Source organism: Varanus komodoensis, unplaced genomic scaffold (assembly GCF_004798865.1).
Source record: "Varanus komodoensis strain SLA01 unplaced genomic scaffold, ASM479886v1 scaffold26, whole genome shotgun sequence".
Classification (NCBI taxonomy): Eukaryota; Metazoa; Chordata; class Lepidosauria; order Squamata; family Varanidae; genus Varanus; species Varanus komodoensis.
In genome coordinates, this window is record NW_025335684.1 from 11,514,895 (window position 1) to 11,535,371 (window position 20,477).

At 52.7% G+C, this 20,477-nt stretch overlaps 3 protein-coding genes across 16 annotated transcripts in view; 1 reads left to right on the forward strand and 2 right to left on the reverse strand.

The window, feature by feature from the left end:
• Positions 1-10,071, reverse strand: part of ERCC4 (ERCC excision repair 4, endonuclease catalytic subunit) — a 28,368-nt gene extending 18,297 nt beyond the window's left edge. For 8 of the 9 annotated variants that reach the window (XR_006415060.1, XR_006415059.1, XR_006415056.1 and 5 more), the window contains exons 1-4: positions 9,869-10,071; positions 7,095-7,275; positions 4,023-4,218; positions 2,474-2,681 (exon numbers count right to left, since the gene is read on the reverse strand). Coding sequence is in view for 4 of the 9 variants with exons in the window: in XM_044433524.1 (XP_044289459.1) it covers positions 2,474-2,681; positions 4,023-4,218; positions 7,095-7,275; positions 9,869-10,048 (765 nt within the window). In the remaining 5 variants the exon portion in view is untranslated. Of the gene's footprint in view, positions 1-2,473; positions 2,682-4,022; positions 4,219-7,094; positions 7,276-9,525; positions 9,586-9,868 lie in introns of those variants that run through there. The other variant, XM_044433522.1, reaches the window with a different exon arrangement.
• Positions 10,072-10,218: 147 nt separating this feature from the next.
• On the forward strand, positions 10,219-15,569 carry NME3 (NME/NM23 nucleoside diphosphate kinase 3). Of its 4 annotated transcripts, none has more exons than XM_044433777.1 (5): positions 10,219-10,703; positions 11,714-11,844; positions 13,561-13,662; positions 13,719-13,867; positions 14,469-15,569. In XM_044433777.1, the coding sequence occupies exons 1-5, from the start codon at positions 10,640-10,642 to the stop codon at positions 14,584-14,586; spliced, it is 564 nt and encodes a 187-aa protein (XP_044289712.1). In that variant the 5' UTR covers positions 10,219-10,639; the 3' UTR covers positions 14,587-15,569. The 4 variants fall into 4 exon arrangements, with proteins under 4 accessions (XP_044289712.1, XP_044289713.1, XP_044289715.1 ...); XM_044433778.1 differs by lacking the exon at positions 10,219-10,703 and adding an exon at positions 11,166-11,281; XM_044433780.1 differs by lacking the exon at positions 10,219-10,703 and adding an exon at positions 11,172-11,281 and having other exon boundaries at positions 13,755-13,867.
• A 4,583-nt stretch (positions 15,570-20,152) lies between these two features.
• The window catches only part of MAPK8IP3 (mitogen-activated protein kinase 8 interacting protein 3), an 81,273-nt gene continuing 80,948 nt past the window's right edge, over positions 20,153-20,477 (reverse strand). For all 3 annotated transcript variants that reach the window (XM_044433359.1, XM_044433360.1, XM_044433361.1), the window contains one exon: positions 20,153-20,445. In XM_044433359.1, the coding sequence (XP_044289294.1) occupies positions 20,324-20,445 (122 nt within the window). In that variant the 3' untranslated portion in view covers positions 20,153-20,323. The remainder of the gene's footprint in view (positions 20,446-20,477) is intronic.

Below are 20,477 nucleotides of genomic sequence, written 5' to 3' on the forward strand. Positions count from 1 at the left end.
TCGCACAAGCATCTGCGAGCTGACTGAGAAGTCTCCAGTCACGACTCCCTGTGGCCAGGCTGAGGCGGCTCTCTCCAGCATCTCTGATGCACGCCGTTCGGGTGCACGGGGCTCGGCGTTTGGAGGTGCCTCTCAGGCGGCGGTATCCGCCTGACAGAGCACTCAGTCAGCTGACTACCAAGAACCAATCCCTGCCCACTGGGCCCTCGAACGTGGTGGTCTCCAGGCCTGCTCGACAAGACAAGCAGCTCCACTCTGCTGTGCAGGACCTGCCCTACTTCTGGCTTACCTTCCCCAGCTGCTGCCTTGCCCAGAGCAGACCGTCTGACAACCAATTCCTCCCTCCCCCCAAACCTGCTCAGCACGTGATCCGTGCTCAGGCCTGACCACATTCGAGCACCGCACAGCTCTGCCCCCCTTTCCTTACCCTGCACTGTTCCCATCCTTGTCCAAGTGGCTCCTCTGCAGCGATGACAAAATGGGTGCCCAGCTTCCCTCGGCCTCGGCCATTTACAGCCATGCCTGGTTCCACTGGGATCACCCCCCTCCCACCCCCAGCTTCCCGGTTCATTACACTAAGCCTGTTTACTGCAAATATATGAATATATATATATATATGTATGTATGTATCCACAAGGAACAATTGCAAGAATCTTTTGATCCTGGCACATGATGACCAAACAAATGAAGGTTTATTTCATTGTTAACAAGCTTATGATAAATGTGCCAGAGACTTGGAGAACTAATAAAACATTATTACATGTAAAAGCATAGCTCAACTATTTACAGATGTCTGAGTTCTCCATTTAAAAAATAGTAACAATAATAGTACAGACTTCCCTCTCCTAAACAAAACACAGCTGGCGCGGGGGGGGGGGGGCAGGGGGATTCAATCAGAAAACTTCTGCTGGGTTGTGCCTTGGATGCTTAAGAGCCTTTGCCAAAAAATAAAAATAAAAAAGGGCTGTGCTTTCTTGTTCCAAAAAGAAAAGAAAAAAGAAAGGACACCGAACAGATGCACAACCTGGAGAGTGGATCCACAGATGGATGGAGACAAGAGGCGCTTTCACCAGGACGCGTAACTGCTGCAGTGCCACCTTCCCTGCAAGGAACCCGAGCTGGCGCATGCCGCACCACCCTCCTAATTAAGTTCTACTTGTGGGCTTCCTGGGGCACCTGATTACCCAGCCTGGAAGCCCAGAAGTGGTCCACCCCCCCCCCCCGTGGTCTGATTTAGCACAGGCAGCCGCCCTGGAACACCAGTGGGGGGGGGGGCAATAAAGGAGCCAGCCTTCCTGTTCTGCCGGTGAACTTCCCACCTGCTGTGCAGAACCAGATGCTGGAACAAGGACGCCTGCGCTGACCTATTACATTTATATCCCACCTTTCTGGCATCACGGAACTCGTGGTGGCTACATGCAGTTCCTATCCAATCACCAGCCAGGCCCAGGACTGCATCATTTCAGCAATGCAGCTGCCTCACGTGCCTTCAGACCATGCTCTGGGATATCTGATCCAGCAGCAGTCCAGTTATGTCCCTACTATTTAATTTTTTTAAAAAGCTGTCCATTACTAAAAAAAAGTCTCTGGATGGCTCACAAGGGAAAAAACCATAACAGCAACAACACACAGCACACTACATCTACAAATAGTGATAAAAGCAAGGATAAAACCAATTAATTGTTAAAATACTAGGAAAATAAGGTTTTCGCCATGGCTAATAGCCGCCATGTTCTAGAATGGCATACTTCCATGTCAAGAGTAGTGTACTTCCAGCCACCTCAAGCTGGAGATTTACAGCAGGAGAGGTCAAATTAGAACCACCAAAAGGTCCACTTCGCCCAGCACTCCGTACACATGGTGGCAAACCAGCTGCCCACAGGTCCCCTCCAGCAGGGGGGTGCAAGAGCCCTGGCCTGCCCAGCTCCTCAGTGACAGGTGCAAGCAGGCAGGCCACCTCAGGTGAAGGAGGGAGCACACAGCCAGCACGGCTAGTGGCCACAGCTAGCAGCCCCAGCCAGCCTGCTCCTCCATGAATCTGTCCAACCCTCTTTCAAAGCCGCCCAGATTGGCAGCCATCACACGGCATCCAATTCCATAGTTTAACGATACATGTGTGAAGGAGGACTTCCTCTGGCCTCTGCTAAACCTCCCACCACCAATCAGCTTCATGGGATGATCCCAGATTCAGTGTTACGGGAGAAGAGGAAAAGGGCCTCCCTCTCCACTTTTCCACACCAGGCACTGAGGAAAGCTTCCAACTTCCGTATCCTATGTCACAGGGCAACTCGATGGCCACTGCTGGAAACAGGGCAGGGGACTCGACAGGCCCTTGATCTGAGACCGTAGGGTCCTTGCTGGGCTCTTTACGGAACAGCGGCTATTATCAAAAATGGTGCCTCAGCTAAGGTACGAGATGCCACAGACTGCAGAGGGACCATCCCCCACGCTGAAAGCAATGAAAATTCAGTACCTTGTCGAAAGCCTTCCCAACAGCATTTTCGAGTGACAAATCCTCCGCCTCCAGGGCAGGGTTGCAGTGCTTCAGTTCTCTCAAGCACGCGTTGAGGATGTCCAGGATGGCGCTCTGAATGGCACGCATGGCTGGGGTCAAGGTGATGCGCATCTCCACCACTTCAGGCTTGTGCTGCTCTAAAAAGGAGTGCACCACGGCGTGGAACCTGGAGGAGAGCGAGGGAGAGCGATCGAGCGCACGGTGCCTCAGAGCAAGGAGGCTCCGGTGAAGCCGCGCCAGTGGCGAGCACGGAGGACGGAAGGGAGGGAGCCGCCTCCGATCAAGCCCGAATGTGCGCCCCTCTGGGCCCATGCGGTCCACCCTGTCCACGCTCTCTTACAGAGGGCCTTCCCAGCCAACTTGCAAGTGGAGATTCCTGGAGCTGAGCCCACGGCCTTTGGACGGGTAAAACAGGTGGCCCTCCCAGCAATCTCCTGGCCCTTCACCTCTTCCTTGGGACAGTCTCCGCAGCAAAGAGCGGTCTGCACCCTCGCCAACACCATCCCTTCTCCTCCCCGTTGTTGTGCCACGCCCAGCTTCTCCCACATTCACCCAGGCTTCCCATGACTTGCCAAGGAGATCGCCTCGGTCCTTCCACAGCCAACAGGACGTGTGAAGTGGAAGCGCAGACGCGGCTTTCTCAGCAGCTGCCCCCTCCCCACACACGCTTTAAGACTAGGCAGAATGTGCATCCAGCCATGAGCGTCCCAGCCTGGACTATCCGTTTTACCCAGGGCTCCCATGCCCAATAATGGATTACGACATGGTACGGCTTGGATGCATTTACTGCTTTTCTCAGTGCCGGTAGCACCTGCAATCGCAGCTAGATGGTCTGATGCAGCATCAGCATTGTGAGAGTGCGGGATTATAACCCTGCCAAGATAACAGGCAGAGAAGAACATAAATCTCTTCCTCCAAACCATGGGCAATTTTACCATTCTCCTCCTTATTTACCCCATACATTCTGCAAGGGTTGAAAGGCAATATACAGATTCAATGTACACATTAAAATGCTGAGGTTTCTTTGTGGACAGACCTTTGTGCACCTGAATGTCGCTTCACAGCCAAGACTGCTATGGACACCGCCCCCCCGCAAACACACGTTCTGTTGATTCCTCACATCAAGTGAGTCAGGGGTACAGTGCCACTGATCACAGAGGTTCTGCTTTTGCATACTATGGTTAAAAGCCCCTAATTAACATTATCCTCCTGGCTGTGTTCAGACATCACCATAAACCATGGTTTGTCGTGCCAGAAATGACCCGAACCTCCTCAGTCACTGCCCATTTTCTCTTCTACTCCAGCGCTGCCATGAGAAGACCGGCAGGTTACAATTCTGATGAACCACAGTTTGGTATTATGTCCAAATGCTAAACTGGGGCTTATCATTCTTATGGCCTGCTAAAGAGAGCCAGCTTCATAAGTCACCGCGGCCAACTCTGAGGCTCAAAGGTAGGCCCCACCTGCGATGCATTCACCTGTCCGAGCGCTGCGCCAGACACCTTACCGTGGCCAGAGGTAAAGCTTCCTCACAAAGAGATTCCTCATCACCCTTTCCACATGACAAAAGCCAGTGCTGAAGGCAACCGCGTTGTCCGTGAAGGCTTTGACGAAACCCTGATTGTTCTTCTGCCGATAGAGTCGTAAGATAAAGGCTTCTTGGCAAGACTCAATGATTCTGTGAGCTTTGTAAACCAAAATCCCTGGCAGAACAGCGCGAATAAATCCAGGCCATAGCAGAGGAGGGAAAAAACAGAGCACAGTCAGCCAAACCAGGCAAGGCAGGACACGATGTTTTGCAGCAGTGTTAGGCGTTTCCAAGGCTGCCCTGATTAAAGAATGGGACACATTTGGACTGTCCCCCGGCAGGTTCAGAGAGGAAACCATCAACCCTCATTTAATTCCTTTTTCACTGCCTTTTCTACTGCTCTAGAAAATAGTGGCACACTTTAAAATGTGCTGCTTGTCTGTAAAGAAGAGGAAAAGCTTGGAACTTCAAACTTTATGTATAGGAACATTCTTGGAACACAGCAACAGTGCAGTCTTTGGCACGACTGCTCAGATATTAGGCCCCTCGGACTGAGATCAGAGCAAACGTCCACCTACTGCAGCAACCTGCTTTCTGCACAGGACAAGCAGATCTGCTGGAGAGCCCAGAAGTGGGTGCAAAGGCCACACTCTCCCCTGCCCCCAGAAGATCATTATGGGGGACGGGGTGTACAATGCCTCTAAACATGAAGGTTCAGTTTCATTCTCATGGCCAATTTTAAAAATTTTATTTCATTTTTATACCACCCAATAGCTGAGGCTTTCTGAGCAGTTAAAAAAGTTAAAAACAGACCAAAAAAATCAAACAACCCCCACAACCCAAAACCGTAAGACGATAAAAACACAGCAACTGCGATTGAATCAGTGCAGAGGTACAAGTTAAGATGCAGTATGAGAACTAAGCTTAAAAGTTAACTGGTAAAGGACCAAAAAATAAAAAGCTCAAAATAGCACATTAAAAATATAGTAAAACACACCATATTAAAGTATCATAAAAATAAGCTTACCAGACAAAATGTAAAACAGATCCAGAAATTACAATAATTTAACCAAAGGACATTTCAGGGCCTGTTCAGTAACTCACAAGCACCCGTCCACTCATTAAGTGCCCTGCTGCGGAGCCCAGCCTTAACCTGGTGCTGAACGGCGATGCTGGCACCAGGCAGGTCTCAGTGGGGAGCTCGTTCCCTAAGAGGATGGGGGGCAGCACTGCAAAGGCCTTCTCCATGTTGCCACCATCCGAGCATCCCTTGGAGGTGGCAGTCAGAGGCAGCCCTGGGCCTTGACCTTGGTGTCCAGGTAGAAAGTAGTAAGGAGAGGCAATCCATCAAGTCTTGTGGTCCCAAGGGGTGGAGGCTTTATAAGCCGAAGCCGGAACCTTGAACTGGACTTGGAAGCATGTAGGCAGCCAGTGCAAGTGGGACAGGATTGGTGTTACCTGCTGAGACTGCCTGGCACCATTAATTTTTGTATTAGATTTATATCCTGCTTTCTCCTGACAACAAATTCAAAGCAACTCACACCGTTCTCTTCCTCCTGCTCTCTGTCTTATCCCCACAGCAGTGGCCCTGTGAGGTAGGTTGGGCTGAGAGTCTGTGACTGGCCCAAAGTCACCCAGGTGGCTCCATGGCTTCAGTGGGAACTTGAGCCCAGATCACCTGAGTCCCAGTCCTGCACTCTTAACAACTTTGCCGCTGTTGTTATTCCAGCCGATGCTTTCTGCACAAGCTGCAGATTCCAAACCGTCTTCAAGGTCAGCCCCACATTGAGTGCACTGCAGTGATCTAGCTTAGAGATGCCACTTGTTCATCTCTCTGCCGCAGCTCATTTCTCCTCCACAAATCCGGTTTCTCCTAATCTAAACAAGTCTCCACCATATCCTGCGGCAGCAAATTCTGTAAATAACCCCAAATAGATCAAACTAGAATGGAATGAAAATGCAGATAAAGTGTGCTTTCACAACAGCCCTGAGAGGCAGGTAGCTGGGCTATGATCACCCAGATAAGTTAATAACGGCTGTGCAGGTTTACTCTGAAGTAGCTGAGTTCAGTACGTATAGCTGTCTCCCGCAAACAGCTGCCTTCCAAATGTGTATAATTTATTTAATATCTATACCTCCCAACGGCCGAAGTTTTCTGGCCAGTTCACAAATGTTTAGGACTACAGCTCCAAGAATGCCTGACTCATACTGAGGGCAGATGAAATGCAAAACATCTGGAGGATACCAGTTTGGGAAAAGCTGATGTGTAGGACTGGAACCTGACTGGGGATTTCAACCTTGATCTCCATAAACCTACTATTATTATATTACATTTCTATTCTGTATTTCTATACTGTGGCTTGTTTTCATATTTTGTATTTTGGAAATGTTACAGTATTTTATTGCATTCTTTATTTATGAACTACTATGAACCATCCAGGGAGTTTCAGCTATTGGGCTGTACAGAAATGAAATCATTATCAACATGAAAGAGCAGAATGCTTTGGGGCATGTGCCTCAGACCAAGAAGATGCTTTCAATATTAGGACGAAGCTCAACCTTTTCTCACAAAAGTCCGTTCCCGGTTCCACCTGCCAAAAATGTTCATACCAGCAGCCCAGTTCAAAGTAGGCTTGGCAGCAGGCTGGGTTCACACAACACAGCAAGCCACAACGTGGCAACATGTTGTACCCATCATGGGCTAGTTGTGTTGCCTGCATGCAGCCGCTACCTCTCAGTGTAAGGCACGAGGGGAGCCCCATCGCCACACAGGTGAAATGCCAAAGACTCTTGTAAGGCATGATCACCCATCTGTAGCTTACTTAGCATAGTATTTGACTGAGGCCTTAGGTAGTGCTGCCCTCTAGTGGCAATGACACTGTAAGAGGAAATGATATAATTTTTAATAGACAATGAGATATTTTAAATCTGCAAAAAAGTGGGCTACTTGACACAAGGGAACAATGGCCACAGCAATTTTTTTTCAATCCAGACTCATATTATGTACAGAGATGAAAAGAGAAAGACGGTTCACTTGTCTAAGCTTCTTACCTGTGATAAGATCTGAAGGAATTCTGTCTGTCAGAAAATCCACCACCAGAATTCGACTGGTTGCAAAAATGACACCGCCCTGAGTGTAAACTTCATAGCGACTGTTGCTTGCAATTTCGTTTGTAACACGCCGAGGAAGATAAGCAACATTGTCCATCTTTAACTGGTCGATAAAAAACTCCTAAAGCAAATAAAAGTGACTCAGAATCAACATAATGCAAAAAAGGTAAGTTAGAAATATTTGTAGAAAAAGTCATACGAAGCAGGGCAGTCCTATGCACGTCTGCTCAGAAGATCCATTACATCCAGTGAGACTGACTTGCTTCCAGGTGAGTATCTATGAGCTCACAGCTTAAGAATTGTATAGCAAAGACATCCATATTCACAGCATAATCCAATAATGTGTTTATTCAGAAGTAAACCTCAGTGATGCGTGTGGCTTCTTCATTCCTATGTTTAGGGCTGCGTGCCAGAAAGCTACTGACCCACATGCAGCCAAAAACGCACCAGCCACATGAGAGAGAATATGGAGGGGGGGGGTCAGCAAGTTTCAGGTAACCAGCAAGACGTGTGGAAGTAGGAAAGCGTGTGTGTGGCGGGGCATGACAGCCAGAGCCATCCAGCAAGGACTCAACAGGCTCGTCAGCCACAGCAAACTGAGTGCCTGAGCGAGAGCCAGAAAACCGGCAGGGAGGGAAATTTTATTTATTTATTTATTTATTAAAACATTTCTATGCCGCCCTTTGCCAAGGCCTCGGGGCGGCTTACAACATCGAATACAAAATACATTAAAACAAATGCAGCATGGGATGCTGGAGAACAGCGTGGCTGGCTGGACAAGGGCGCTCCGTGCGACAGCAAGTGGTGGGAAGATCCCACTTGTTTCCCAAGTAGTACTAAAAGCTCTCATCACTGTTCTCCTACTGAAAGCAGCACCATGCAGGACACATCAAAGGAGGTACTTCTTTATATGTCACAGAGGTAACCCATGGAGGACACAAGATGCCATGAAGGCCACGAAGTCTGGCTGGCTTTAAAAGGGGACTGAGCACACTCACAGAGGAGAAGGCTAACGTGGCTAGCAGTGCTGGTGGCTACTGTTAGTTCTGTGTGTGTTTAGATAGCGACATCGGCAGCTGCTGAAGGCTGTGTGCTACTTCTGGCATCGGAGGGAGAGTGACTATGTACACCAGTTGCTCAGGAACATGAGTGGGGGGGGGTGTTGTAGCCCACATGTCCTGCTGGTGGAGTTCCTGTGGGTAGGTGGCTTTCCCGCAGTATCTGAAACTCTGGTGCTCAGTGACCGCCTGGTGTGTCTCAGGGTCGCTGCCTCGGCACTTCAGCTGCAATTCGAAACCCTCCTCCTCCGATTCGGAATCTGATCCCACATCCCTTCGCATCCCTTTTGTGGGAAGAGTGGGCCCAGTCCCTTCACCTTGCAATGCTGCCGTTCTCTCCAACAGCTGGTCTAACTAGTTCCAGATGGTCTAGTCTGCTGTGGAAGGCTGGACTCCAGAAGGGCTTAGCCAGGTTTTCCCGTCCTCCTGACTGAGAGGTTTCTTACGGAAAGATGCTAATAGGGCTGAGGCTGCCACCTGCTGAAGGCAAAGGGCTCGCGTGCTCCTGCACCCGGCTCTGCCAGACTCAGTGGGACTAGACTGTTTGGTTCCCCAGGGACTCTGGCTCCACCCCGCCCTCCGAGCACTTTTATGCGGGTGACAGTCCACCACACCACATCTATGCCAGGTTCTGGGGCCCCTAACAGAGGGTATGAGCTCAAGCCGCATTCACAACCCAGTGCAGCGCAGCAGACGGCGTGAGGGGCTGCACTACTGCAGGTCTAATTCCCCATTCAGTCACCGGGCCGAGCTCCAGTGGACCACACACAGAGGCCCTGCTGCTAAGACTGTGGACGGAGAAATACGAGCAAGCTGTGGCAGCTTCATTTTCCCACCATGCCTGCTGGGAAGGTTTGCCTATACAGTGTTGCTGGCCATGTTGTGGGAACCAAACAATGGGGGCTTGCTACTATAGCTAAGTAGTTAAGAGTGCAGGCCTGGAATTCAGGCCATCTGGGTTCTAGTCCTCACTCAGCCATGGCGCTCGCAGGGTGACTTTGGGCCAGTCACAGAATCTCAGCCCAGCCTCCCTCACAGGGTTGTTGTGAGAATTATGTAAGCTGCCTTAAATTCCTTGAAAGCAAAAAAGGTGGGGCATTAAATAAATAAATAAATAAAATCCCAGAATCTTAAAGCAGCACATGAGGCCTTGGTGGCTTGTTGTTGTGGCTGTCAAGCAACCCTTGCTGAGTTTGCACAACACAGCAAGTCCCAGCAAGTCTTCTGCAAATTCCCCACCACGTGTAGTGGAGGAAATAAACCACCCCCTCCTGCGATCCTGTGAATCCCCTCAGAATTTCTGCTTAACCTACCTCATAAGGACGTAGTGTAGACGGAATGGGTAGGTGGGACACAGCACCTACATGTTGCCCTGAGCTCCCTGGAAGAAGACCACAATAGAGACGAAAAATGTGAAGGCCAGTGTGCAGTGGTTAGAGTGCTGGACTGGGACTGGGGAGATCCGGGTTCGCTTGCCATGAAGACCTCTGGGTGGCTCTGGGCCAGTCCCTGACTCTCAGCCTAACATACCCCAACAGGGCTCTCGTGAGGATAAAATGGGGTGGGGGGTCAGGAGGAGAGTCTGTGAGCCGCCTCGGCTTTCTTACAAATATAACCAAACCGCCAGGCAGCTCGAGGAGGCAGCTCCGCCCTTACCTCCTCTGCAGGGCTGGTGTTCAGGACGAGCACCAGCCGAGTTGGTTCGCAGTAGAGGCGCAGGAAGCGCAGGAGGAGGCGGTCGATGCCCAGCCCCCGGGCGCAGATGACCAGCCCGTCCTGGTGAAAGAGATCCAGGAAGATCTGGTTTTCGTGGTCCAGCTGCACCGACGCCGCCATGATCCGACGCCGCCGAGCGCCGCTCCGGGCACAACCCGGCCGAGCCACCTGCGGCAGGAAGCGGAAGCGGCCGAGGCCCTTGTAACCAGCGAGCCCGTCTCATAGAGCGGCGCCCAAGGCTCGGCTTCCGGCTGGACTTGGTCCCGCGAGCGCGCCGCTCTACCCCTTGGCGCCTCCGTGGCGAAAGCCCGTTCCTGGGAATCGCGGAGCGTGATCGTGGCGCGAGGGTCTCCTCTTCTCCCTTCCCTAACCATAGATTGGAGAAAGCCGCGCCGTAAAGACAGGGAAAGTACAGAGACCACGGATCTCTTAGGAATTCTGTTAAACGTCGCTCTGCAGATGCTCTATTATCCTCGCGTAGCCGATGGAGGAAGGAGGGGCTGCGGCAGAGGCGGAGTGGCTTACAGCGGCCCTGCTGTATAGCCCATATTGCTGCTATTTCAGGTTGGAGGGGAGGCTGAGGCTGGCTTGGACCCACAACCCCCTCCCGCTTCTTCCAGTCAAAATGTTTTTGCGTGCCGAATTTCATACTCCATTGGCTTCTATGGGGGAGTGCCGCGCTTGCAGGACAGCTTTCTTAAGAACACGAGGATGCTGATGGGCCGACCTGGTCCAGCATCCCTTTCATGCAGGACCCAGCCACTGCGGCGTGGTGGTGAGTGTCGGGCCGGGGACTCGGAGATCCGGCTTGTGGTCCCCACTCGGCCATGGGGCCAGCTGGGAGACTTCGGGCCGGCCTCTCACTCTCAGCCAGCCTCGCTCGCAGGGCTGTTGTGAGGACAGAAAGGGAGCGAAGGAGAACTCTGCGAGCCTTCTCGGGTTCCTCGAAAGAGGGAAAACGGCGCGATATCAGTGCAGTGCAGTCAAAATCATCCCAATAAGCAGCTGCCCACAGGAGCCCACACGCAGGCATGAGCGCAACAGACCCTCCCACCCATGTTCCCCAGCAGCTGGTGCACAGAGGCACATTCCTGTTCGCACGGGAGGCGGCGCAGAGCCGTCAAGACCAGCGCCCCCCCCCCCCCCGCCTTCGACTGAAAGAGCCTGGGGCGCCGCCGCTGCTCCGCCGGCCCTTGGCGGCGGCGGCGTGCGCGCTCCCGGTGGCTCCCCGACTTGCGTGCGCGCTCCCCTCTGCTTTCCCTCGTTCCACGGCTTTCCCTTCCCTTCCCGCTGCCGCTCTCGCCGCCAGCATGATCTTCTTCCTGGCCGTGCTTGCTAGCATCTTTCAAGCAGGTGAGTGAGTGCAGGACGCCGCCTTGGGGACCTCCCTGCGCCCCCCTCTCCCAGCCAGGGCGGTGCCGGAGCAGCCTTTCCGGATCGCCCTCGCCGGTTTCTGGAAGCATCGCCCTGCTCCGCCCGCCTTCCCCGAGCAGGTCCCGGTGCCCTCCTCGCCTTCGCCCTCGCCCGCGTTGCTTCCCCTCTCACGCCGCCAGGGCAGGGCGATGGCTTGTGCAGGCCCCGCCGGGGACTGGAGTTGCTGCTGTGTCCCGCTTGTCCTTTAGGATGCTCTCGCGGCTGCGCTCCTCCCCTCTGTCCTCACAAGACCCCTGCCGGGAGCTCTCCGGGCTATCAGGCGAGCGCTTTTCCAGCCCCGCCTGAAGATGCCAGGGGCCAAACCCGGGCCCCTAGCGCTGAGCTCCCTCGCCACCCCTTCCCCACGTGCAGCTTTCACCGGGGTGCGTGAACGCACCTTCCTTGCCATCAAGCCGGATGGGGTGCAGCGACATTTGGTTGGCGAGATCATCCAGCGCTTTGAGAAGAAAGGCTTCAAACTGGTGGCAATGAAGCTCATGCAGGTAAGGGGAGAGGGCTGGAGGGTCTTCCCCGTAATGGACAACCTCCCATGCAGCAACGCATCAGGTCCTGCCTGGAGGGGGGGGGGGCTCTGACATTGCGAGTGGAGTCCACTTTCCCCATTCCCAGCTCTCAATCACTGTAATGGGAGCGTCGGCGTAGACAGCAAGGCTGCTACAACCCAACAGTGGTCCCTCCCCATGCAAAACTGCCACTCAGCCCTTTCCCCTTCTTCTTGTGGAACGCTCTGCGCCTGGAGATTGGAAACTGCACACACCCCACAGGGCTCTCTGATAGCAGCCAACTCTTAATAAATACCCTGACCTTGGAATCACTGAATTGCAGGATCACTGAGATTTCTGATCTTTCTGTCCTTCAAGTGGGTTAGAACACGCACATGCACGCCAAAAACCCATGAAGAAAGGACTGCAAATCGTTACACGCTAAGGGTGCAGTCCAGGGCATGGCTGGCCTGAAAGGGGCCTGGCTGACCCAGCAGCTCGCTGGAGCATGCTGACAGTCGTGGGACTTTGCCGTGCTTAAACATGCATCAGATTGTGCCTTGAAAGCAGGACAATTTTTTTAAAAGTGCTGTAAAATCATATATAAATAACTAGAAGTCCTGGACATAGAAGGGACTTGGCCTGTTGTTGAAATAACAGCAGCTCAAGTGCTGGAGCGAGTGCTCTACAGTCAGGGGGACGCTAGCAAGAAGGCCCTTCCCTCCATTGCCGCCCTGAAGGGATGGGCACCCGTCCCAATATTCTTAGCTCGGGTGTCCAACATGTGGCCTGCCGGCCTCATGTGGCCCCCGAGGCCTTGTTCTGTGGCTGCCCGGAGCCCCTATTCCATGACTGCGGCGAGCTCGCCTCGGCATGTGCCACGCTGATGAGTGCGAAGGTGCTCAGGAGCTGAGTACCTTTGCATTCATCAGCAGGAGCGGGCGCTGCATGCTTGGGGCAAGGTCATTGCACAAGTGCAGGGGGCTCAGCAGCCTTTTCCAAGAAGGGAGGAAGGGCCGGGGTCACCTGGGAGGGTTTCTGGGAGGAGAAGCAGGGAAGAAAGGGATGGGCCACCCCAGAGGAGCAGCCACGGTGCTTGGGCTGTGGAGGGAGGAGCAGCTGCCTGTGATCGGGGGCCCACAAAGCTTTCCTTTTCATTTAGGTCAGGGGTCTCAAACTCGCGGCCCGCGGGCCAATTGCTGGGACGGGGGGGCACGGGGGAGGGGCCCTGCGGCCTTCAAAGCACCGGCGGCGCCCGGGCCAGCCTCCGGATGAGCGGCCCACCACCACCGCGGTGGTGGAATACTTGATGCGACCCAGCCTCACCCAGACTCTACTTCCAGCGGCCCCCAGGGAAGTTGAGTTTGAGACCCCTGATTTAGGTAGTCCTAACATCATCTTAAAATATATTCTCCCTCACTTAATGACCTATTAAATATATTTGTGTATATTAAATTAAATATATTGCAACCACTTTAATTTTCCATATGGAAATATAATTCATTTGCGGGCTTCAGGTTCTGTGTCAAAGTCCTCATGCGGCCCTCAAGGTATGAGAATTTGGACCACTATGTTCTTAGCTAATGCACAGGCATATTTTTTGGAATTATTTTGTGGGATTCAGAGAAACTGAATTTGTCCTGAATCCTGGCCTATGCACAAGATAAATAATCTCTAACCCTGACGAGAATGTTGATCGGATCTATTTCTGAGCAGGCTTCCGAAGACTTGTTGAAAGAGCATTACAGTGCTCTGAGCCAACGGCCTTTCTACAACCGCCTCGTGAAGTATATGAGCTCAGGCCCGGTGGTAGCCATGGTGAGTAAGGAATGGGGGGGGGGAGCAGGCCAGCAGAGCCGCTCTCTGCTCTGCAGCTGCCTTCAGGGGCCTTCATCTTGATGCTGGTGCAGGTCTGGCAGGGACTGGAAGTCGTGAAGATGGCGCGCATGATCATTGGAGAAACGAACCCAGCAGATGCCAAGCCCGGCACAATCCGAGGAGACTTCTGCATCGAGGTTGGCAAGTGAGTGCAAGCTGTTGCTTTGCCTTGATGAGGAAGCCTTTCTTCCAGAAGGCGAGAGGTGCCAGCATGCAGGACTGGTGTCACCAACAGGCCAGGTCGGCACCAGCTCCGGTGACAAGAGCCTCCCTGGGCTTGTCCCTCTGCTTCCCTATTGTCGCCTTCTTCTCTAGGCCAGATGTGGTGACCCTGGTCTCTGTCTCCCGTGTTCTGTGCGTATCACCCTGGCTTATACTAGGTCACTTGCTGGCAGAAGCTCTCTGCAGGTTCTGACAGGCAGGGATCCCCCTCAGCCCAACCTGGAGATGCCAGGAATTGGACATGGGACTTCCTGTATGCACAGGGTGCTGTTTGCCGCTAAGCTGCATCCCAGGAGAGAGTTCTCTGTCAGCCTACAACGGGCTGGGCCTGGCCCTGGCCCTCCAGGGACTGCCCAGCCCCTCCTGGACATGCTGGGGTTTGAACGTGGGACCTTCTCTGTGCAAAGCTACACCCCAGGATACAGCTTAGCTCCTTGCACAACCCCAAGGGTGCAGCAACACGAAACTGGGCCACATCCCCTCCTAAATACACGCACCTCCAGATCAGGTTTCTTATCCCACAGGAACGTGATTCATGGGAGCGATTCGGTAGAGAGCGCCCAGCGAGAGATTGCGCTCTGGTTCCACACCGATGAGGTGACTTGCTGGGAGGACAGCACAGAGCACTGGATTTATGAGTAAAGAAAGCGGCGACAGAAACACGGCTCCTTCCGCTGGCACTGGACGCAATCCATTTGCATCCGAGCTTCTGCAGGCTCTTACAGGGCTCCAGCTTTTGCCCTTTTTTGAGTGGGTGAGGAGAAGGGAAGGGAAGCTGACTCTAGCCCGAAAAGAACAGATCGTGTCAGTTTGAAAGGAGCAATTAACACAGGCTTCCTCGGTCTGGCACCCTCCTGATGTGTTGGGACTACACATGCTGGCTGGAATGATGGGAGTTGTAGTGCCAACACACCTGGCTGAGGAAGGCTGCTGTAGCTTTTTAGTGCAATATTAAGGAGGCGCCTCTGCTTATGAATGGAGAAAGGAACACGCCAGAGGAGTTTCAGTCCTCTCTCGTGTTTTGTCGAATGCATTTTTCATGGATGTTCTGTCACTGCCCCCACTTTCCCTGCTGCAACAATATCTTCTCTGTGGTTTTTGGGGTGAATGTCGGGGGTGTTGTGTGCTGTTCTAATTTTCTCTGGGGGTTGGGAAAGAGCAGAGGTTGAAAAGGCAGGGTTCACACAGCTCCTATCTCTTGAATCTACTGCTACCCTGCCAAAAATGAATTTCTGATACTTCTGGTCAGGGCGAAGAAGGCACCAGCATATTTTCTGTTTTGCCCAGCAGGAAGCTGATGTCCTGTTGCAGCCGAGTGCTGCGTCTGGGCTTCTGGGCAGGGAGGGAGGCAATGCAGGCGGCCACATGGTTTGCTCCAAACAGTGGGTACCGGGATGCCCTTCTGGCGTGGGGCCTGCCTGATGCATTATAGTGGCTGTACTATTACAACACCTGCGCCTTTTCTGGAGCTTTCCGGGTCCTCTGTCCAACTTCGCATTACTGTACCCCCAAATATCTTTCCAAGGCGGCTTGTTGGAATCTCTAAGTAGATACAGAGCTCCTTTTTAAGAGATGGGCTGTGCGTTTGCTTTTTGTAAAATAAATTTTGGAAAGACCAGCTTTAATACTTTTTGACTTCTAAGATGTCCCATTAGGGGCTGTTGGGTATGCTTTGACGAAAGATGATTCAAGGTGATAGGCGAACCATCTTCTCCCATGTTGATGGTCTCTCACAAAGACAAATGGCCAGAATGATTTTCCGTTGCTTTAGCAGGAAGGGCCCAGGAGCTGGTAGATTCTTCTTAGGAGAGTTTTTACGAGGAGGTTGGACAGCCACTTACTAAGGATTCTGTAGCAGCAAATTCTTACACCAGCGAGGGGATAGACTAGATGACCTTTGAGGTACTCCCCAACTCTATGATTCTGACTGCATCTGGGGGTTGAGATGGGAATGGAAAACCTTATGCTGGTGTACTGGCTGCAAAGGCTCAAATAATTGTAACTGACATCACAGACATTAACAGCAAACTAAAGTCCTGAATTAGGACACATCACTATGCAGAACCAAGACATAGTTGCTGAGTAATAAGAGGGAAATTTCCACATGCTTGGAATTTCTGGAAGTAGGAAAAAAGTCTAGGAAAAGAATTTGAGGGTACACAAAGACCTGAACATGGGCCAACAACCACTGAGCATGTGCAATATCACAGACTGCTGAATGAGGAAATGGAGTATTCTGAAAGAAGGTCTGGCTGGCTGAGACACCAAAGAGAAGCATCCGACACAAACACTTGGAAAGGTACAATTTGTTCTTGGCAGCAGCTGTTCAAACATGCCTTTTTGGTGCACTCACCAATGCACTGGCCCCTGTGATGTTAACAATGTCTTTATTACATATAGAACAGATATAGTTTTGATTTGCTTGATAGCACAGAGGGGACAAAAAGCGTAGGAGAGTGTTGACTTGTTTTCTTTCGTACAGCAATCTCTTTACAACTGCAGACCAAAATGGCGGAGTTTACAGGCCTTAAGACACATTTCTAAAAAACCCTTTTATAACATACAAGTTAACTTTACATACATCACAGTGGAGATGCAGTGGGGAGGTGTGTTCAGTCGATCAGCTTCCACCTCGCAGGCGCAGCTGCCAGCGAACGGCAAACCCGGTGCTCTGGGGCTGTTCTGCTCCGCTCTCCCCCCCTCCCCTCCCCTCCCCCCAATCCCCATGGGACATGTGCTTCTTCTTACAGAAAGCCATCTTCACACTGCTAAATGTTCTTCAGGCATATACATAGGCAAGGCAAGAGAGTGCTGTTTTGACTAATACATGCTGGAAAACAGAGGCGTTGTCAACTTGATACGTCTACTGCCCGCACAGCCCTGTTGTAACCTGGGTGAGTTTCTGAGAGCAATCGGGATCTCTCCGCCTGTCTTTTTGGCAACGGACAGACGAGCTGAAAACGGCAGGGCGCGTCCCGGGATCCTTGGATCAACCATACACGGCAGGGCTGCAACAGCCTTGCGAGTCACTGCAGAGGCTCTGCTCACCCACCTGCCGCTCCCTCCCCAGGTCGAGTCCAGATTTAGGCACGTGTAACTGGGTGGCGGAAGTGCGCATATTCCTGCACCCTAGAAATTGCTGCAGAGGCTCAGCAGGCCTTGCTGCAGAAGCAAGGAATCCTGTGGAGGAGGAGGAAGCCGATCCCTTCCCTCCAAGAACGCCATTCCTGAGCCAATCCTGTCTCGCCTGTTGCTTGGGCGCTCTACACACCCTCCTGTCCTCCTTTCCCTGGCTCTGGTCTTTTACCACCAGCTGAAGCACTGGAAAAGCTGCTTTATGCATGCCTTAAGCCGGGATGTGCCCAGGAGTCCCGGGCCAGCTGGCATCTCTTGCCTTCGAGGGCCAGAGGAGCGGCTACACCTGCTCCGTGCCCGGCTTTGCAGCCTGTGGGAAGGGCACCTGGCCGGCCGCAGCAGTGGGGCAGGCGAACACACCTTTACTAGCTCTCCCAGGAGGTAGCACAAGGTGGCCATGCCAAGCAGAGGACGCGGCGTAGGGAGAAGGGCAGTGGCAGCTCCCCGGCCGTCCCCTCCTTCATGACCCCCTGCCCCATGGATAAGTTCAGGCTCCACCTGTAATTCCTTGTGGAGAAATGCAGTAGAAAGGGGGGCAAAGCACGCACAAACCCACACAGCATGACAAATGCTGCTTCCGCCTTGGCTCTTCAGATCTGCTGTGTGTGTGGTGGGGGGCCATCTTTACTTCTAGAGCAAGAGGGGGGAGGCGGCATGATGCGTCTTCACTTAATGGACCGATACGCATCGATCCGTCCCCCTGCGAGGGACGCTGTGTGCCTGGGCTTGGTGGGGCACACAGATAAACTGTTTGCGGCCCACCGTGGGCCCCCATCTTCCACCTCTGTCTCCACCTCTGGCCTGCCCCATCCGGACAGTGCTCTTGATTCGTACTGCACTGGTCTGGAAAGGGGCACGTGTGTGTGTGCTGGTCTTCCGAACGAGGAAGCCCCATTCCCTTCTTGCTATCCACACGGAAGAAGGCCTGACCCACTGTTTAAGGGTCAACAGGACCCAAACGTCTGCTGCTGCCATGCCAGATCAAGGCACCACTTTGAGCTCAATGGATGCCCACGTTGGTCCAGGAGGGCACGCTCTAACACCAAGGACAGCAGGAAATCTGGAAACTAGGAATGATAACGTTCAAAATCCTGTCAGAGATAAACGTGGGAAGCCAGCAAAGCAGTCTTATTCCAGCTCAGGCCAATGTTCCATCCTAGCCGAGCTCTGAGTTTTCAGCCCGATACTTTTCACCTGGCGATACCAGCAGTGGGAACCGAGTGTATCCACCTGCAATGGACGTGCTCTGCCAATGAATTCTGGATGGATCTGCACCGCCTACAATTTCAGAATACCAACTGGCTCCTAAACTTGTGCCATGGCAGAGTCTGCCCTAGAGAAAGTATGGCTTGCTGCAGCATGAGCATTTGTAGACCAGAGGATTGCATTACAACAGACTTCTAAATCAGGAGACTTTTTGATGGCACCACAGCCAATGCCCGTGAACCCCAAAACCGGGGCAGAAGGAACAACACGCAAGCCAACAGTCCATGGGACCGGTTACATAAATGCTACGGAAAGAAAAACAGGCCTGAGCAGGACCACCTGGGGGCGGGAGGAATGCAAAAAAGGCAGCACTCATTTCTGCAGGGATCATCACCGCGAACTCCATTCGTTACACCAATGCAAGGAATGAGATACCTGGCTGATTCCACCTTTCACCCGACAAGAACTGTCAGGTTGACGGACTCCTTAGGAAGCCTACTAATCCCAGTGGGGAACTCTGGCTGCCACGTTTAACAAGTGAGATTCAAAGGAAGTTTAAAGCTGGCAGCACTGCTGGAGCTCCAGAGGCTGCAACACTGAACATCTGAGTCTATTCCTGTTTCTACATGAAGTGGGGAAGGAGAGCTGAGTTAACCAGTCTCGGAACTGCCTGCAAACACCTCACCTCTTACGAGTCGTTCCACCAACTTTTCTCCCACAATACCCTTTCTGTACTATGCTAGACCCTCCGATCTCTCGCTTGCTTCTCACTGCTTCTGCAAACCCCTTGCAAGGAGCCCACCTCTCCCTCCTGCCCCACCATTCCATCTCCCGAGTCCCACGCCGTCTCCCCACCATCAGCTCCCTTCTCCTAGCTTCAACATGCATCGGGGGAACAGGAGGGGCCAAGAGCCTCTGCCTTGACCGTGCTTCTTTCCCGAATGGCCTGCAAGATACACCTGAGCTCTCTGAGGGCTACATGCAGGGCCCACACCTCAGTTTGGCCCCGTCCAGAGGACCACCCAAGCCGGCTCCAGCAAAAACATGATGCTTCGCAGCAGCCTCAAGAGCAAAGACACCCCCCAAATCTTCCTCGGCTGCTCTCTTTCAACCCACCTGCCGCCGCCTCTGTCAGCACACCACTTATCCGTACACAGGGGAGATCATCCCACTTCCAGATCTTCTGCTGGGGCTGTCACCCCGAGCCTCTTGTCTGGATGACTGTTTGTTTTGTTCAAATTCTGCCCTTCCTCCAAGGAGCTCAGAACAGCCCCAGAGAAGGTCTTCCATCCGAAATCCACCGCCAAGCTCAGAGACAAACACTCCAGTGAGAGATTCCCACCACGTCTTTGGCCCATTCTTTGGCTACTGACTTCTCCACCGAAGACCCTTCGCCACCCTCCCGAACATGTGTGCAGACCCGTTCGGCATGTATTTCGGATTCTTAACCCTGGTCCTGACTGCTCAGAGTTCCCCAGCCTAATCTGCAACATGGAGAGCTGCGAAAAGTGAAAAGACAGGAGAGGAACCTTGCTTTCTTCTCTCGGAAGCAATCTTCTCTCTTTCCATGCTGGCTTGTCGACTGGCGCGGGCCATCGGTGCTGCTTCTTTAGTGGCAAAAGGAGAGAACCCAGCAAGCGTCTGGAGAGGTATTTGTTCCCCATGCAGGCAAGTGAGGGAAGGCAGGAGGGGGCAGTCTCTGAAGCCTCATCCAGTCCTTCCAAGCCAAGCCCCTTCTTCCATGCGCTCTTTGACAGTCGATCCACTGTGCTTTGCTCTCCTAGTTCTCCCCCTTGAGAGGGCAGACAGCAGGCCAGCCAGTTCAAAAGGTGTAAAGGCCCAAGATGAAAGCTGCAAGCTGGAGCTGAGTTGGAGGAGGGGAACTTCTGTCTGGTGCAGGAGCTGTTTCCATCATCTGGGTTGGGTTTTCCAGCAGAAGGAGTAATGCAGGAGTTCTGTATGTACATCTTGGCATTCAGGGAGTTTGGGGATTGGTGGGGGAAGAAAGTTACACTGGCAGAAAAAGAAAGGAGGACGCTCATTCCGGGATGTAGGAAACTTGCCACACAATGATGTGGCTTCGTTCGGCCTTGGAAAGCACCGGTTTGACCTGGGCAGCATCTCCAGCATTTTCCTCCGTCTCATCATCTTCTCCATCTCCTGTTGGGAAAACTTGGACAATGAACAGGGTA

Excerpts from the sequence above, each read along its gene's own strand:
- NME3 (XM_044433777.1), top strand. The coding sequence starts at position 10,640 with ATGCTGATGGGCCGACCTGGTCCAGCATCCCTTTCATGCAGGACCCAG. Across the intron at positions 10,704-11,713 it reads CCAGCCACTGCGGCGTGGTG|CTTTCACCGGGGTGCGTGAA; the intron begins GTGAGTGTCGGG and ends CCCCACGTGCAG. Across the intron at positions 13,663-13,718 it reads CAGGCCCGGTGGTAGCCATG|CTGCCTTCAGGGGCCTTCAT; the intron begins GTGAGTAAGGAA and ends TCTGCTCTGCAG.